Source organism: Buteo buteo, chromosome 12, assembly GCF_964188355.1.
Source record: "Buteo buteo chromosome 12, bButBut1.hap1.1, whole genome shotgun sequence".
Lineage (NCBI taxonomy): Eukaryota > Metazoa > Chordata > Aves > Accipitriformes > Accipitridae > Buteo > Buteo buteo.
Genome location: NC_134182.1, coordinates 42883575 through 42901949, shown reverse-complemented (window position 1 = coordinate 42901949; position 18375 = coordinate 42883575). Strand labels below are relative to the sequence as shown.

At 47.2% G+C, this 18375-nt stretch overlaps 1 protein-coding gene across 3 annotated transcripts in view; it reads left to right on the top strand.

Moving 5' to 3' along the window:
- GFPT1 (glutamine--fructose-6-phosphate transaminase 1) overlaps positions 1 to 18375 on the top strand; it is a 49142-nt gene that overhangs the window by 2621 nt on the left and 28146 nt on the right. For 2 of the 3 annotated variants that reach the window (XM_075043701.1, XM_075043700.1), the window contains exons 2-5: positions 12708 to 12815; positions 13237 to 13344; positions 14715 to 14840; positions 15650 to 15708. In XM_075043701.1, coding sequence (XP_074899802.1) covers positions 12708 to 12815; positions 13237 to 13344; positions 14715 to 14840; positions 15650 to 15708 — 401 coding nt within the window. Of the gene's footprint in view, positions 1 to 1984; positions 2061 to 12707; positions 12816 to 13236; positions 13345 to 14714; positions 14841 to 15649; positions 15709 to 18375 lie in introns of those variants that run through there. The other variant, XM_075043702.1, reaches the window with a different exon arrangement.

Below are 18375 nucleotides of genomic sequence, written 5' to 3'. Positions count from 1 at the left end.
CATTTTTGGAGCAGGTACTTTCAATGTAGTAGTAGGAGGAAATAGCTCCCGTTACCTCATGTTAATATTCAGAATGCATTATGTCAGGGAACACAAAACATGCTCTTTTCCAGGGGGTGATAGTTTGCAGTCTATCTAAAAGGCGGGACTTCAGCCAAAACTTCTATTTCAAGTGAAGCGTGTTTTGCTTAGAGGAGAAGGAAGCAGGTATTGTTTTCCCAACCATGACCCCTTTCTGTTAATTTTATAAAAGGCTCGGTTTGGGCAACTGCTTTCACGTTTCTTCGTTTGGTAGTAAGTTGCACATCCACGTCCGCGCTAACTATATGTGGTAGTAAACCCATGTGCCATATGTACAGCAAGCCTCAGAATAAAGTAGCAGGTTATGTAGGGGATAAATACTGGCTTGGGGTGGGGGGTGGCTAAATAGCCAAACACATGGAGCTATATTTCTGTATGCGTAAAATTCTGAGCAATTTGCACCCGATTAGTACATACGGCTGGATGAGTTAGCTTCAATCTGAGGGATGCATTTTTATAACATCGAGTATGGGTATAGGTTTAAATTGTGAAGTTTGGTATTTGGTGTGCTGCTGATGTGAACTATGTATTTTGGGAGTGTTTGTCAGGCCTGTCCATGCTCCTTCAGGTCTGGGGCATCCCTCGTTATAAGTAGGGTCGTATCTTTTCATTTGTCTTCAGACAAGGCGATCGATTATTTTAGGTTTGTCGCGAATACCTTAAGAAATTCCACGAGCGGTAAGAAGTCATGAACTGGGAGCTACTGCAGGGCAGCAAAGAAGCCCACAATACAGAAATAAACCAGCAGATGAATCAGGTGTGCCTAGGAGATGGGTTCGAACAGTGGCCAGAGCAGTATTTCTGTTGGTCACCTTTTGGTTTGCGCTATTACGGCGGGTTTGTAGTCCCCTTCTCCTCTGGGAAATGAACTTCCACTGCCACGAGGCGTTCAGCTTCCTAATTAAAGGTGGTGGTGGGAGAGCAGAGTTTGAGGTCAGCCCTCTTCCACTTTCACAACTGACAAAGGGGAGATGAAGCACCGAGCGGTTTGGTTCCAGGTGGCCGCTCTGCACCAGCCAGCGGTAGGAACTGGGACGAACTGCCCCTGTGACAGCCTCGCCGCTGAGCAAAATCAGCGGTGCGGCCGGGTGCGCTGGCTGCGAACTTTCCGTGTTTCTTTGATCGGTGACCTTCCTGCTGGTGTTTGTTCAGACAGGTTCTTCTAGAACCAAACGCAAAATCCACCCCGGTCCTGGTGTTTTTTATGTATGCTAACGTTGTTGGTTGTTTTGTAGGCTTTTCAAGGAAATCTTTCTTTATGGACTTTCTAGTATCAAGATCAGCAAACAGCGTTGTTCTTGAGAAGGGATTGTGCTATCTTTTTGCAGCCTCAGGCTTTTAATAAGTTATCCAAACAGTATGTGATGGCGGTAGTTACGTGTTGACGGCGTAACGGGGCCAGCCGGCTGTACGAACGGATGGTCGCGCCGGTCCCGGTTTGCTTTGCAGGTTCCTCTCGATGGTTCGGTTCCCTCTGCTCCTGCCCAGGTGCCATCATGGGGCGGTGACCGTGGGACTGGGGAAGACGGGCCACGTGGACGGGGGGGGGGGAGGATGTCCCCCGTGTCGCGGCGGGGGGAGCGGAGCCTGGCGCGGCCGCCTCTCCACCGCCGGAGCTCGGAAAAGCCCCGGGGGGGGGGGGGATGTTCAGCATTCGGCACTCGGTTCTCCCCGAGCGCCCGGTGCTCCGGCCCTCCCGCACGGTACACGGAGGGGGGGGCGCGGCAAGGCTTTTGTCCGTGTGTGTCCCCCCGGTCCCGGTCCCGGCGCGGGGCCGCGGGCACCGCCCCGCCGGCGGACGCGGATCCGGCTGCCACGTCCCGGGGGGGGGGGGACCGGGCGGGGCGTTCGGCGGGGCACCAATGGCGGGGCGGGCGGCGCGCCTGCGCCCTGCGCTCCCCTCCCCGCCGCGGGGGGCGGGCGGCGCGGCCCCGGCGCGCAGAGGCAGCGCGGCCGCGGAGGGGAGCGCACCATGTGCGGTAAGGGGAGGGCAGGGCCGGGGGGGCGGGTAGCGCCTGCTGCGGGAGCTGGGAGCTGGGGGGGGTCCCGGGCGGCGCGGGCAGGGTCCCTGCCGCCGCTTCCCCCGCCGCCGGAGGAGCAGCGCTAGGCCGGCCGGTGCCGAGGTGAAGGCGTGCGGCGGTGGAACAGCCCGACCCCTGGGGGCACGCACCCCCCCGGTAATTTGGGCGGAAAAAAAAAAAAAAAAAAGAGGAAGCCGGGCCGCTTCTGCGTTGCATCGGTTATAGCGAGAAGGGTCGTCGTCGTCCCCCCCCCGTCGCCGTTATCTGAAAATGTCATCGCCTCGTCCGCCCTCCGCGTACGCTTCTCCGGGGGAGGCGTCTTCCAACGTATTAAAAACTTGAAAGGACAAATTCTCCCGAAATTGCGAATGTGGCCGGAGCGTACGGAAGGCCAGCGCCCTCGGTCCGCCTGAGACCCGACAGTACTAAAAATATGCAGGTTTTCTCGGTGCAGGAGCCTTCAGGGCACTCGGGGATGTTGGTGGGGTTTGACGCTCCCGTGCCGCGTCGGGTGGGGTCAGAGGTTGTGGTTCTCAAAAAGCAACGAGGCGACCTGGGAGCCGAAGCCCCAGTGAACGTCAGTAACATCTACGTTATTGGAAAGGGAGACAGGTTTCACCGGTAGCGTTTCTAGACGTGGCTCTGGCCATATCAGAATAACCACTCCCACTTTTAGGTGAAAAGTGGTGTTTATTGTTATTTTTTTAGGCGTTACAACTTCTGATGTGGATACTCGTACATTGCTTCAAGTTTACTCCGCGTAGGTTGTGAGGCAGACAGGTAAATGGGTTTCACCGTGTCTTAGGAGTGTCCGTTGCAGGATTGTGCACCAGCTCATCCCAGTCTGTTCACGGCCCGGCGGAGCTTCCCTGTGTTGAACACATGCCTTAAGCGAACTGGAGCGTGAGCTAGTGAGGCTTGGTCTCCAAAATCACTTAGGTACTTTCCACTCCCGTTTGCCATATTAGTTCAGTTGCTCTACCTCATCTTTTGGACACAGGAATATAATTTATCCTTTCTCTTCCTCTTTTTTTCTATCACATCAGCTTTGTGTTTTTTCCATGGAAGTTTAAGCAGCAGTGACCTGTGGGCTCTTCTTATTTGTCTTTCCGCATTTCCTTTTTTGGTTTTTTTTTTCTGTATTTTTATACGCAAAATTAAAATGATGCGCTAAGTAAGACTATGGGTTTTATACTTAACATGCAAGTTGCCATTTCTTTCATTGTTTTTGTGAGATTGAACTGGTATCGCCTTCAAACCGTCAAGTCTGTGGATCGCTACGAAGAGGCAATCAGGAATTCGTACTTCAGCTTACATTTAACACTGTGTTAATTCGCGTTAAAAGTACAAAGTGGAGCAAAGCTAAGAATAGAAAGGATAATTATAAATAGCTTGCTGCAAGAATAGGGATGGTTTTGGTGCCTTGTGCTTGCCTTATTTGAGGTCCAGCCTTCGAAATGTGCAATATTAACATTCTGCTCTTTGTCTTTTTAAGGGCAATAAGCCCTGAAAATGCTGTGGGTAGTTACTTAGTTGCATTCAAGATTTAATGTGTTTCTCCCCTTTTCAATATAAGCAAAGTTCTTCTTGGATATTGAAACATTTTATGGAGCAGTAAGAAAAGCATTAAGGATTATTGTCTCCCTTGTTGAGTCTTGCTCTTGGAGCCGGAGATATATCCTATAGTGACAAACGAGAAGAGGAGAGCATTAACTGAGCACATTAATACAGAAAAATAGGCCTTGGAAATGGTGGAGCTTCTGAATGCAGGAAGTGCGCGGCTGAAGACAGTTAAGGTTTTTGTAGGGAACAGGAGGAGAAGTGTTTGGAGTCTGAGGGTGCTACCACATGAACTCTTGTGACTTGCGGTTAAGCGCAGAAACTAAGGAATACAGTCTCTGCTGCTGCTGTTTGTGGTCTGGCTGGTAAGCGCAAGACAAAATTGCCGGTGGTCTCTGCTCACATTAGGAAACGTTAATTGCAGTGGCAGTTTGGGATTTTTTCCATACAGTAGCAGTAGACTCCAGCAAAGGAACAAGGTGAAGAAATTGAGGCGTTGCCCTCTCAGATGGCCCTGCAAGCGTCATAAATAGGCAGAGCTGGCTTGTAGGTAGCCTGAGCGCTTACATTAACAAGACTTAATTGTCTCTCCTAACTCAAGTCACAGGAGTCTACGTTGTGGAGTAGAGGGCTCTGATTTCTCATGCTGTGGCCTCCGCAAGGTCTGAGTAGCTGTGTCACGCAGTGTGGTGACAGCTGTGCAAGCCTGGTTGTTTGTACGAACCCTCAGACAACATTTCTGTAATAGAATTGTAAGTCAGTTGCTTTGTCTTGCCATGCTACCTGGTGGGTACGTGGTCCATGTTCAGATTTTTATCCAGTTCATCTCAGATGGAAAGGTAGTTATCAAGACAAATTTTTTTTAAAAAACTTGGTAATGCTGCTGTTGTTATCTGAGTTCTCCCTATGACAGCTTCAAGGCTGGAATTACCAACACAATGTTTTCAACGTACTGATAATCCGATGTTCAGGTTTACGTGTGTGTGCCCTTATGAAGTCATGTGAACCGATGTGCTCATACTGCTTGACAGGTAAAGGAAAGTAGCCTCAAAGTTCAGTTTCTTGATGCCTGGCACAAACGACAGGCCTGCTGTGTAGATGTGCTGGGTTTTCGTTTTTAATAGCATTAGTGAAAAGTAGGTTTTGTTCTTGGTGGGTATTACAAACTTGCAGTTTGAAGACCTAGCCAGGTATAAATTTGGTGTGCTTTGGTCTGAATGCACCAAACCAGTTCAATGGCATCTATGAAATTTGGAAAACAGGTTTTTCAAGGTAGTCAGGCTCCATAGACTGTTCTGTAAATAAGTAAACCTCTTGTATGCCGTGACTGTTTTTAAGGACAAAAAGGGACTGTTGAACCTAGGTCTTGTGTTACTAGTGACTACTGAAGACAAAATCGGGCTTAAGAGAGACTAGAGTTTCAGGTTTTAGGGTTTTGCAGGTTCATCAGTGGGGACTGCCCTCCCACCTGCCCAAGTACCATTTGTACACCTAGGTGTATGCCTTCCTGTGAAGCACAGAGTAGCAGCTCTTGGCCAGAATGAGTCCTTAGAATTGATGCGCTGGTTGTTTACTGTAGACAGGAGAAATCCTGCCCTTTTGAGCTGGAGTGGTGCATGTGGGTGGTAAAAGAAGCATCCAGTGGACAAATGTGGTCCTCCATGGAGTGGATGTTTTTCTGCTTTGCTTTTTTCCCAGCGCAGACTCAATAAATTGAACGTGAACTCTCCCATATACAGCTAGCAGACGTAATGACGATAGCCTGCTTTTTTCTGACCTTGCGCTCATTCAGACTGTGCAGAATTAGCATCATTTTGGTACGCAGGGGTTGGCACAGCATTCTACCTCACCGAACTGCCAGGCAGCAAGTAATAGGAGCCCACAGCAAATAATAGGAGCCCGCTCCAGCAGGTTTTGAGCATCGGTTTGGGGACTTTTTTCTGTGCTACGGTTAATATCTGTGTTAGAACTTCCTGTTACTGCCTGGTGTCTCCCCTGCTGTAGTTTGAAGAAAAATACTTCTATCAGTTTTCCCAGTCTGTAATGTATATTAAGTCAGTGATATTTAGTAGCCTGCGACTAATTTGTTGAAGACTTGAGGCCTAATAATCATCGCCAGGATAAAGGATTCTTTGGAACTGCCAAGTGGATGTACTGATAACATCGTCTGTTGAAATGGTTTTAAACAGTATATGGTATGGTATAAAGGAATTTGTAATTCCAACAGTAAACCTAGCCTGAAGGCTTTTGTGGGAAAAGGATTAGGAGAAGCTATTCCTGTGTAACTTCACGTATTCAAGACACTAAAGGAGATCATTTATTCTTACCTGGAAGCGGTGATTCATTTCATTTGCCTGTGAACTTACCATGAAATAAAGGAACGTGAGCCCCAAAAAGGTCATGGGAAAATGAAGGTCTCAGAAAAAGTATTTCAGTGAGTGTCAACAATAGAAATAATGAACGTCTGTTTGGTAAACATGCTATTCTGTTAAAAATCTGTCACCTGTTATAGGGAATTCTTTCTGTAGCTGTCATTAAGAAGGCCTAGGTTTTGTGTTTGAACATTAAAAATTGGTTCGAAGAGAGTTGAGTTTCACAAGCAGCTGAATACCTGTTCTGCTGGTGGTTCACCAGATAAGGTTTTTAAGACAAACTTGCAAGAAAGGAAGTGTTTTATGTTCTAAATTATATTGTTCAAGATACTTCACTTAGGAGAAATACATACAGGACTTCTTACTACGGCAGGTCTTTAGTGTGATTCAAGAATTGTATGATAAGCTGACATGCTTTGAACAAGTCTTTTCAGTCCGTGTGTACAAAGTCCTGTGTCAAGTTACTAGTTGAAATGTTTTATTATGTTGTAAAGCGTGACTACTGTTCTAATCCTGAAGTATATTAGTGTCAAGTCCTGAAGTATATTAGTGTATTCCAGACCAGGGGTATTGTGTTTTCTGAGCCTGTCAGATCTAAATTCCTGTAGTATGCTTGCCGCTGTCTTATTTTAGCTGGGAATTCACAATTATAAACAATGCTGGACTAGGATGAAGTTCACAGGGTGGTGGTGTTTTTTTTGTCGCATAGCATGTATTTTACCTTGAATAATGCCAACTCCAGGCTTGTCAAGATAGCATAATTAAATGCCATTCACTGGTTTTCTGTAATACTTCCTCTTTCTGGCTTGTTCCAGAGCGCAAGTTAGAGAGGGCAGATGCGGTGTTATTACTGAGAAACACTTGTGTTAAATAGTGTCTAAATGCGTAAGTTGAGCTGAAACTGAAACTCCTCTTTTCAAGTCTGCTAGGGACCTGAAATTCACGGTGGCTTGGTTTCAGGAACGTTCTGTTTGGACTTCCAAGATTTCTACAGTTTCAGCACCTGGCATCTAGGCTGGCAAGGGGGATAAGCTGGTGGTGCACCAGATGGGACCCTGATGGAAATTTGCTCGATTTGCGTTGGAATTTTATCAAAACCAACATGTTTCCATTGACTGTTGTGATTTAAATGAATTGTCACTTTGACAGAAAAATTGGCGCTTTGTGACAGAGCGCTCCTCACGGAAGCCTTCAAGCAGCTGTAAAGATCGGTGCAGTTGATATCTTTTCATCTTTTGAATTGTCTAGATTGATTTGAATATAAGCACAGGGAGGGAGAGAGCAAGGCTTCAACAAGGCATTGTGATTTGAAAAAAAAAACTGTCTCTGCTGTGTGGTAGAAAGGTCTTTTATAGTATAAACTGCAAGGCTAAGAGTTGTTGTGTGCCACGTTGCACGTCAAGAGAAGGCTACATTTTGTAACTGGATGAAGCGATCCTTTGTTCAGCTTTTGAGTAAAAAGAGGTTCTTTTCTTGAACGGCCAGGGCTTTGCATCATGCTGGGACGTGAGTATCACCTGAATGCCCTTTGACTCAGCACAGCCGCCTTCCTTGCTGTACTTTTACACAGATGGGACCAAAGGCTTGAGGTCTAACTCCAGAGCAAAATTTTTACCTGTAGAGCCCTATTGGTGGCTGCTGGAAGAAATAAACCTTTTTCAAAAATACACTTAGATCAGTGAAGCATAACAAGCATTTAATGCTTTGGGTCTTTTTTTTCTCATCAGTGCTTATGTCGAGGGTAGTGGAATTGTACTTACAAATGGAAGTGATTACAAGGTGTGATTGCTCATATATTCCTGAATAACCCAATAGTTAGGGTAGAGCCAGTAAAAATGCTGATTTCTAAATGTGGATTGAAACTTTCTCCAGCTCTGAAGAATCACGTCGTTATGGGATGTTTGAAAAGGGGAAGATGAAATGCATTTGAAAATATTTCCAGTAAATGAAACTGTTGTTTACAAGTAATTCATCACGATCAAGTGTCATAAATGGGTGATAAGCTTTCAAATATGCTTGCAGATTAGTTAAGTCATGCGTTTAGGAAGACTCATGTTCATTTTTGGCAGCCTTATTGTCCCATTTTTTACTTTAATTGTGCATAATTTTTACATAGTATTCTATTTATTTTTATTTCCTTTTTTTTCTGTTTTCTCTAAGATGAGTTTTAAACCTGCTTATCTTACTTGCCTTCTCGTTTGTAAAATGTGTCGATCACAGGTGAGTTCTTAGCATTTTATTTTCATAGTGACGTCTCCATTATCACTCCAGCTCTTTTCCTGTCAAGATCTAAAAGCTGAACTGAATCAAAACTGAATCTCCCAATCTTTACGTGGTCATCTTTTTTGAACAGTGTGTCTGCATATTTTGCAGCGTCAGTACTGTATTTGCATTTCTTTTACTTGGCTTGGTTTTCATAGTCTCTGTGTTCTCTGATAAGAAGCGCTGAATTCCTTGGTTTTGTTTTTTTTTTTTTTTTTTTTTTTTTGTGGCATTCTTAGTCTTAGATTCAGATTTTTTTCACAGTCCTCATGAATAATCTTAATATAATTGTGCTGTAATTGATAGATTTTTTTTCAATGCCTGAGACAAATGCCAAGTTGGCTCCTTTCTAGATAGATGTTTTCTGTTTGTTTACAGTACAAGTAGAAATAAACATTACTGTTTTTCAGTCTCATTCCAGATAAGCCATCCCTTCCTGGAGGAAGTCGGTTTCTACCTTGTACCCATATTCAGTACGTGGCATTTTGTTGTACACTGCTAGCAGTTGTGATCTGTGACAAGGAATCAAGTTTTGGGTTGTTGGTTGATCTTTTTTTTTTTTCAGTTGAGGTGTGACTGAACTTGTTAAAATGGGCAGAGAAAATAACTATTGAAGCCACTGTCTGATTTAGATTCAGATTTAACAAAGATGTCCAAAGTCAGCCCTGCCTAGAGGGAAATCGTTCTGGTTTTAAGCCATTTTTCTGGTTCAGAATAAGTTGCGATCCTTGTGCCAGAAGCAGGATGGAAACTAAAATGATCAATTCACATTTACAAAAATATTTTATGAAAGGAAACTGAGTTTCTGCCTAATAATTGTGTCCATCTACTGAGTTAGACTCTTTTTTCACATGGAGGACTTCATTTTAGTGGCTTTGCTGGGGCACCAAGCGTCTGTTTGGAAAGTGCTGTGCAAAGTGATCTTCACTGGGGCTCTGAGCGAGACGCCGTAGTGTTTCCTTGGTGCCCCCCCGCCCGCTGGGGCTGTGTCTGTTTTATCAGTTCCAGATGTGTGGTGTTTAGGAGGGGACGCACGCTCTGTGCTTTCTGCAGGGCCACTGGGATGACTGCATTGGGCCCCCCCCCCCCAGTCTGCTTCAGTGGAAAGTACTCTCATTAAAAATGCAATGTTGAGGCCTGGAAACAAGTTCGTTTTTTTGTAGCTGGGTGCCTGGTAGCATTACACGGGTGATGCCTGCTGTCCCCTGGGCGCGGGGTGGGGGGACGACTACCTTCACACACCTCTGGCACGCTGTTGTTTGGAGAGGCCTGGAGGTGCTGGTGGGCAGCCGTGGTGGGATGTAAGGTGGCAGAGCAGACTACCTGCGATCAGCTTACTGTCCTGTTCTACACTACTTCCCCTCCATCTTTCCGACAGTCCTCTTTTCTTCTTCCTTCTTGGCAGGTGCCCATACCTATTGTCCCTTTTGCACGCAGTTCCTTCCCCAGTGGCTCTGTTTCACCCTTTGCGTGCCAGCTTGACAGTCTGTTCCGTTTTTGTTCCCCAGTCACCCAGCGTGATGCCCTGCCACTGAAGAAGGCCTCCTCAATGCTCCCATCAGTGAGGCTCTTGCGCCTCTCGCACTGCTGCTGTTTGCTGGAAAGCACTTCCAGGAACTGTCTCGCTGTGGCCAGCCTGTCGTTCAAACTCCAGAGCACCTTAACGCTTGTCATCAGTCCCTGTTTGCTCAAAAGAGCGTATCCCACTTGAGTGGCCTTTGGTGTTGTGCCGTGGTAGTGGAATAACTTCCTAGGAAGCTGTATGCCTGAGCGGGGCTGGTTATGCCATAGCGAGATAGCTGAAATGCCACCGAGGGGGACACAGAGGTTGTAGGTGCTTCTGGAAAGTGGTTTGATGGTCCCAGCTAACGCCAGAGCGAGGGGCTGCCTGGCGCCATCAAAAAGAGGTCTAAGGCTCCAGGGTTTGGGTGGGAATGGGACCCTTAGTATGTGCTTCCAAGGTGCATAAACATAAAACATGGAAAGAGGTTTCAACTCTGAAATTAGTTAGCTAATTTGGAAAAATGTAAGCAGTGTTCGTGTTTCCATAATTATTCGTGCTGATTATAATTATGCCTTCTGAAGTAGCTTTACTTTGGATGCCATGGTGGGTGGCTTTGGTGTAAAGGGAAATGTCAGGAACTGCTGGAACCCAGCCTGCCTTTTTAAAGACGTCTTGTGTGCTTGTTTTCTCTGCTTTATGGTATACACTTGTTATTTTATGTGTAATGCTACTGCTGCATTGGGCATCTGTTTGGGAGGTTTCTGGTAAATAGGGAGAGAGGGGCTTTTCCAGCTGCCTGCTAATAAAGCAATCTGCTTTGTACTCCTGTTGTAAGACCTGGAAGTCATGTAAAGGATTTTAGGCATCCAGGATGTAGCTGAAATGTGCCATCCTTCAGCCTGGATGACAGCTATTTGGAGTCAGTTTACTTGTAAACAGGGAGGTTGCTGTTTGCCTGAAGAATGCAGTTTTTAGAAACAGAGTGAACTAAGTATCTCAAATTGGAAAACTTTTTTTTTGCCAGAAGGGTGGGGAGGAAGGTTTGGAGATTGAGAGTGTGGGGGAAGTATCCTTCAGAGGAAGCTTTTGGAATACAGCAGAGGTTGTTAACTGCTGTCAGCATTTTAACTGTTGAGATTTTAGCTGTGAATTGTGAGGTGGTGGTGGGGGAACCTCACCCTGTCTGTGTAGTTACTGGAACCAATATTCAAGCTGAACAAATGCCATCAGGAGACGGCAGCAGCAGGCCTGTGTGCGTGATTGGTTTGGGATGTCAGGAGCAATGGTAGTGAAACCGCAAATTTTTATAAACTTGGTCCTGATAGTCTTGCAAGTGGTTATTGGGTTTTAGGGAAATGAAGGTAGAAGCTAAAGAAACAAAAAAAATCTCCTTTCCTCGCCCTGCTTCATCTGACTAGGTGGTTTAAGAAAGAGGAACAATAGAACATGCATCTAATTTTTTCTAGCGATATGGAAGAAAATAAGTGAGACGTGGTATGCTCTTTTTGCAGCAGAACTGCAGGGAAATGTAACTTCTAGTGCTGGTGCTTTGGGAGTGGGCAGGTGAAGCTTATGACAGACTTGTCCCGAGACCTGTAGCTGAAGTCTGTGGAAGAGGGAGAAGGAATAGGAGAGCGTCAGAATGGTACATGGCTGCGTGCGACCTTGTTGTCCCTGCTCAGGCCAAGAAGTCCCTTGTCAATGTTTCAGCACTTTGCTATGTGGTATTCAGTGCGTCCATCAACTCTAAGTAGCCTGTATTTCTACTTATAAAATAGATTCAGACATCAAAAGGCTTTGAATTATTTAGTTTAATTCCAAAACACAAACATCTTAAGAATGCAGTTTTCCAAATGTTCTTTAAAATAATCTGTGGGTAAACATAAAGATACATGTTACAAAAATCATCTTGGGAGTAAAATTTTTCACATGAATAAGTTTGGGAACTGTGAGGCAAGGCTGTATGGCAGTACTATCAGGAAAAAATCAAAGATTTGGGATGCCTTTAAAAGGACTTTGTTTTTGTGTGTGCACGACTGAACTCTCTTCTCCTCAAAAGGTTTTGATAAAGTTTCTCAAATTACAAACCTTGAATAACCAGTCACTCACATAATGGCTGTTTGTGTGAAACCTGTCTTGCTTTTTTTTCTGTGGAGATGTTTTTCTCCTTTAAAATGTTAGACAGGCTGAAATATTTGGTAGATTTCAAGTACAGAGTAAATGTCTTCTCATGCTACTGTTTCATGATGACACCAAAGGAAATCTTTCTGAAATAGAGCCATAGTTAGCACCAGAGATCTAGGAATTTGTGTGTCCCCATCACTGCTTAAAAATAGAAGCAACAATTTATCTTCCTTTGCAACCTACAGAAAAAATAGCTCCATCAGTTTGAGGGTGTTCTTTTGCATGAGTGAAATGATTTTTTTCTTAGTGAGTCTGTGGGAGGAACTTAAGAGAAAGCTGTTCAAGGAAGAATTCCTTTTGAAGGTGGTTCTTCAGCATGTGAACCTCAGGGTTAGCAAACCTTGAATTTTTCATCTGGAGTGATGAGTTTCCTGTCCCCTGCATCGTCTCCTGACAGCTCATTCTGTCGTGTAGGTCCAGCTCCCGGGGAAATTCTTTCTCCCATCATGCCCAGGCTTGTCCTGTTAGTTGCTTTCAGTGTTGTGAGAAGGATGCTGGCATTTTGTGGTTAGTTTTGATCTCTTCAGTGTTAGTGACATCTTCTCCGTTGGACCTCAGGTGGGGTAAGGAAAAGCTGCAAACACGGTGGTGCCTTCCTGCAGGGGTTCTTGGTACAAAGGCCTGTCTGAGTTTTAACTTAGTGTGCGTACTAAGTGGATGGCACATACAGAGTTTCCTCAGCTGTGATTTTGTTCTAAAATTATGCTCTTTTCCCCCATACAGGCATCTTTGCTTACCTGAACTACCATGTTCCCCGGACAAGACGGGAGATCCTGGAGACCCTTATCAAAGGGCTCCAGCGGCTGGAGTACAGAGGCTATGATTCTGCAGGTAGCGCTCTCTGAGCAACAGTGGTTCTTGTTTAAATTTTCACTTGTAAATGACGATTTTTGTGGTGCGCTTGTGAAATGTTTCGACTGTCATCTGCTTCTGAAGAAAGCTGAAACACAAATTGGATGTGCCTGTGATCATGTGGTCAGAAGTTTGGATTAACTTTTGGTATACAGATCTCTATAAATATTCTTGATGCCTGTTACCTAAGGCTTTAAAAATACCTTCAAGATGACAAGGGAAAACTCACTTCTAATCTAAGGGTTTTCTTGCCTTTATTTGGAGGGTCAGCTGTGGGGAGAAAGGGCACTGTAAAAAAAAAAAAAAAAATTAAAAAATTGGCAGTATTTGTTTACATAAAATCTTGTAATATACTTTCTGCACTTGACACTCTCTCTTCATGTTCCATGGTGGTGCTCAGGTGTGGGAGTTGATGGCGGAAATGACAAAGACTGGGAAGCTAATGCTTGCAAAATCCAGCTTATCAAACAGAAGGGGAAGGTGAAAGCGCTGGATGAAGAGGTTCACAGTATGTATTTCCCTTTTGCTCTTTGCCTGCTCTCTTTCCCTGAAATGTCCTCTCATCTCATTTGCATTTTGAATATCATCTGTTTTACCCAGAAACACACTATTTCCAAATAACTTGTGTGCCAGAGTTGTAAACACTCATGCATTTGCTGTGAAGAACCCAGTGATCCTGGGGATGTTGACATGAAGTTACAGAGAAGTCCTAATTTCTTAAGACAAATGAATCACATCCTGTTAAAGCAAAATAGACCTGGCATACATTTTGGAAAACAAGGCCAAAAAAAAAACCCCAAACAAAAAAACTCCTTAAACTGGGGAAAGGGGAATTACTGGGAGATAATTATCAGAGATTTAGAGCTTGGGAAAAAAGATAAATGCTCTAATAACTTCACTGGTTGAATTTTAAATTTTCCTGTGTAATGCTTGTCCCAGTTAAAGCTGTCCATACGAGTAGTGATGGGCTGAGCAATTGGCTTCAGGAAGTCACTAGTGTATGTGTGTGACTGTCAAGTTGATCAGGACGCAGAGAGTGAGGTCTTCTGCATCTGTTTCTACCTCTTTGTGTTCCCTGGATTTAAACATTAGGTTCATTAAATCCAAGCACGACGCAAAGAAACACAGCGTTGTTGGGTGTGGAATACGGGTAAGCTGTGTGAGAACGGGAAGATGCTTTTCAGAGGAGTCAAGATCTCTAGTTTGCGTTCAGGAGCTATTGTGTTGTTGTAAATTAACTGTTTTTAACCCATGCTAGTGTTAACCTCAGGGTGCAGAGTGCTGTTCATCCTAAAGGAAGGTGGGCAGATCTAATCGTAGTGTAGAGGAAACTGGGAACTGAAAAGGCCGGGCAAGGAGGTATGTGCGTTACGGAAATAGAAGATGGACAAAATATTTCTGAGAAAAATGTTTACCTGCTCAAGAAAATTGCAGGATATACAGTTTTAAAGAGATTGTGGATACACTTGTGGAATAAAAGGAATGTTTCTTTCCAGAGAAATATTAGTGCTAATGGTATGCTTTCTAGAGACAAGGATTAGTGATGAATATTCTAACCACAGTGGTATGTAACCGTGAATTGGGCTGGTTCGGTCCAGCGTATGGCAGGTGACAGGATGGCAGGGTGCACCCCGAGAGATATGGATTCTCTCTTAAAAGTTGTTTTTTATTCTGGCAGGGTGAGGGATGCAGGGAGGTCGCTTGTGTGCATCTGCATTCCGAATCCCCTGAAAAGACGCTTGATGTTTTGTTGGATTTGCTGATCCTGTTTCCCTGTCAGTATTGCTGTCTCGTGGGACGCTGGAGGCCTGGTGATACTCCCATGTTGACTTTGGGGTAGGGGCAGCCTACTAAAAACTTCTCCTACTTCTGCTGCAGAGCAACAGGACATGGACCTCGACATTGAGTTTGATGTACACCTTGGAATCGCCCACACGCGCTGGGCTACCCACGGCGAGCCCAGTCCGATCAACAGCCACCCACAACGCTCGGATAAAAACAACGGTAAGTGCGTTTGCTTGAGGAACCGCGCGCTCCTCGACAGGTCTCGGAGCGTCTGGAAGAGCTTGCTGCCGTCTGCGATGCCTGGCGCGTCACAGGGAGGGGTGGCTGGACCCAGGGCAGTGGGTTTATTGCGGGCCACGATGCCGAGCCCAGTTACTGTGAAGCCGGAGGGGTCTGGACTTGATTTCTGGGCATGGGGTGCGTTTGCTGCCATGGATGATCTCAGGAAGGACTGGAATTAGTGCCTGGAGGTTCGGTGAGTGCATGGGCACAGTGCAAGGAGGAGGTAAACACGGAATGAAACCAGATGGTAAGAATTTTCGTGGCTGTTCTTTGGAATGGAATTTTGTGTACTTTTTTTCCCTATTTATTTATGTTTCTTTCATAATCGCCACTGTACGGAAGGGGGTTGCTCTGCTCTGTGCCGCTGCAGCCGGCAGCTTGGTTAGTGTTGGGTGCAGCTGCCGGAGGAGCAGCACCCACGGGCTGGCAGGAGGAGCGCAGCGGTTAATTGCTTCCAGCAGGCTGGAAACTGCCAAGCGCTTAAGCGCCTCCAGAAACTTTGCAGGATCTCGGTAGCCCGAGTCCCACCCGGGTCGGGATTATCTTGTGCTGTTACCAGCCATGCCCGCTGGGGCAGAGCGAGGACGTCGCACCAGGAGGTGAAACTCTTCTCTTAGTTCTGCCAAGTGCGGCTTCTCACAATAAAGCTTTGTGGTCTCTGCTGTCTGTGTTACGCGGCCGCGGGCGCCCGCTGCCAGGCCGGGGGCTGGTGCCGGGGCTGAGCGGGGCCTTTCCTCTGTCTCCAGAGTTCATTGTCATCCACAACGGCATCATTACCAACTACAAAGACCTGCGGAAGTTCCTGGTGAGTGACCTGTGTGTGTGTGTGACGCTCACTCCTGCTCTCCCACTCACTTCTGCTCTCACATACTTCCCCGCTCACTCCCCCACTCGCACTCCTCCACTCGCCTCCCGCCTCTCACACCCGCTCCCCCACTCGCATTCGCTCTCCTCCGAGTGTGTTCCCCCACTCATATTTCCACTCATGCTCACTCTCCCACTCATGTTTACACTCACAATCCTCCACTTACACTCTTGCACTAGCTCTCCTACTCTGTGAGTACGTTCTCCCCATCCCCTCCCTACTTCACTCACGCTCCCCCACTCACACTCACCACGTTCCCCCTCATATTCTCACATTCACACTCACTCCCTACTCACGTACCCCAAGCTATGCTCCCTCGATCCCTCACACCCCTCCTCACACTCACTCTCCTCCGTTCACCCTCCCCTACTCATACTCCCACTCATGCTCCCCCACTTACACTCGCCCACTTAAACTCCCTTCCTTCCACCCCCACTCTCTTTCCCACTCACACCCTCCACTCCTTTCCCACTCATGTTCACACTCACTCTATTCACACTCCCCACTTGCACACCATTATTGCACTCATCCGCGTGCTCTCCCCCCTGCGTGTGCTCTCGCTCTCCCCACTCTCTCCCCCCCCTTCACTCATGCCCCCACTCACGCTCTTGCACTCACACCCACCTCTCTCCCCCCCTTGCTCCTCATTCCCTCACTCATAGTCCACCCCCTGCTCCCGTTCTCACACTTGCTCCCCCACTCAGACTCTCTCCCAAGCACTCCCCCCACTCGCCTCACATTCATTACTCTCCTCCACTCACATTCTCCCACTCACTCACCTTCCCACACACCCTCCTCACTCTCCCACTCATTCCACCACTCACACTCACCCTCCCACTTACTTCCTCCTCACTCCCCCCACTCACTTGCCCCATTGCCCACTTGGTCTTCCTCTCCCACTCCCCCTCACGCTTACTCTCCCACTCGTATTCTCACACTTCCCCACTCACTCTAACTCGCCCTCCCACTCCTCCTCACTCCCACTCGTACTCCCCCACTCACACTCGATTCACTACTCACACACCCCACTCAAATGCCACCGCTCTCCCTCCCACCCCCCACTGTCACTTCCCACTCGCCATCCCACTAACACTCCTCACTCCCTACTCGCTCCCCGCTCACTCACACTCCCCATTCATGCTCTCCCGCTCACCCCCCACTCCTCTTACTCACTCTGACTCGCCCTCCTCATTCCCCCTCATTCTCACACTCAGTCTCGCTCCCCCCTCGCCTCACACTCGTCCATCCGCCGCTCACACTCAACCTCCTCATTCTCACACTCACTCCCACTCCTCCCCCCACTCCCCACTTTGACTTGCCTGGCTCATTCCCACTCGCATTCTCACACTCACTCTCCCGCTTACACCCCCGGACTCACACTCCCTTCTCACCTCACACTTGCTCCTCATTCCCCCCACTCACCCCTCCCCCTCTTCACTCCCCTCTTCACTCCCATTCCTATTCTCACACTCGCCCTACTCCACTCGCACTCCTCCCACTCTTTCACATGCCGCCCCTCGTGTTGCTCACAGTCTCCTGCTCGTGCTCCTTTACTCGCTCCTCCCACGCTCCCCCGCACTCCCACCTCCCCTGCTCATACGCCCTCCTCCACTCAGTCCCCCGTTCTCCCACTCCTGCCCTCTCCCTCGCCCACTCGCTGCTGCTTGTTCCCCTCCTGTGCTTTCCCCCACTCACACCCCCCCGCACTCACACCCCCACTCTTTCAGTCACCCATTCGCAGTCCCTTGCACACCCCAGCGAGCACTTCCACGCACGCTTCCTCACTCACACTTAAACTGACTTCCCCCAGTCACACTCACGTTCTTGCACATCACGCTCGCTTTTCCACTTGTACGTTCTTGCACCCTCCCCACTCCACTTGCGCTCACACTCATCCTCGCACTCTCTGCATGCGGTCCCCACTCCCGCTCGCATTCACCTCGCTCTCGCTCACACACTCTCCCCCCCGTGCACCACTGTGTGTGCACTCACACTTGCTCTCCAATCGTCACTCCCGGTGGCTCACACTCACCTTGTACTCGCCCTCTCACACCTTCTCCCCCTCCCTCGCACTAATGGAGTGGAAAGGCAGGAGGGAAGGAGAGGGAAAAGTAGGTACATCCAGATGGAGGAGAAAAATGGAAGGGAAGAAGGAAGGAAATGGGAGGCAAGAAAAGGAAGGGAAGGAAAGGAATGAAAAGGAGCCCAAGGGAAAGGGAAGGAAGGAAAAAAGAAGAGAAAGGAAGAGGCAGGAAAGAAGGAAGAAAGGAGAGGATATGCAGGAAAAGCAAAAATGAAGGAGGAAAGGAAGCAAAGAAGGGATGGGTGAAGAAAAAGGAAGGCCAGGAAAGAGGGAAGAAAAAATGAAACAAGGAAGAAAGGAGAAGAGGGCAAGTCAGGGGAGAGGAAAAGTGAAGAAGGAAGAGGAAAAAAGGGAAGGAAAAGGAAAGGCAGGAAAGAAGGAAAAAGGAGGAGGGAAGGATGGAAAAAGAAGAAAAAAGAAATGGAGTATGGAGGGATAAAAGCAAGGAAAGGCAGGAAAGAAAAAGGCGACGAGGAAAAGGAACGGTGGGGAGGAAGGCAGGAGCTAAGAAAAGGAAAGGCATG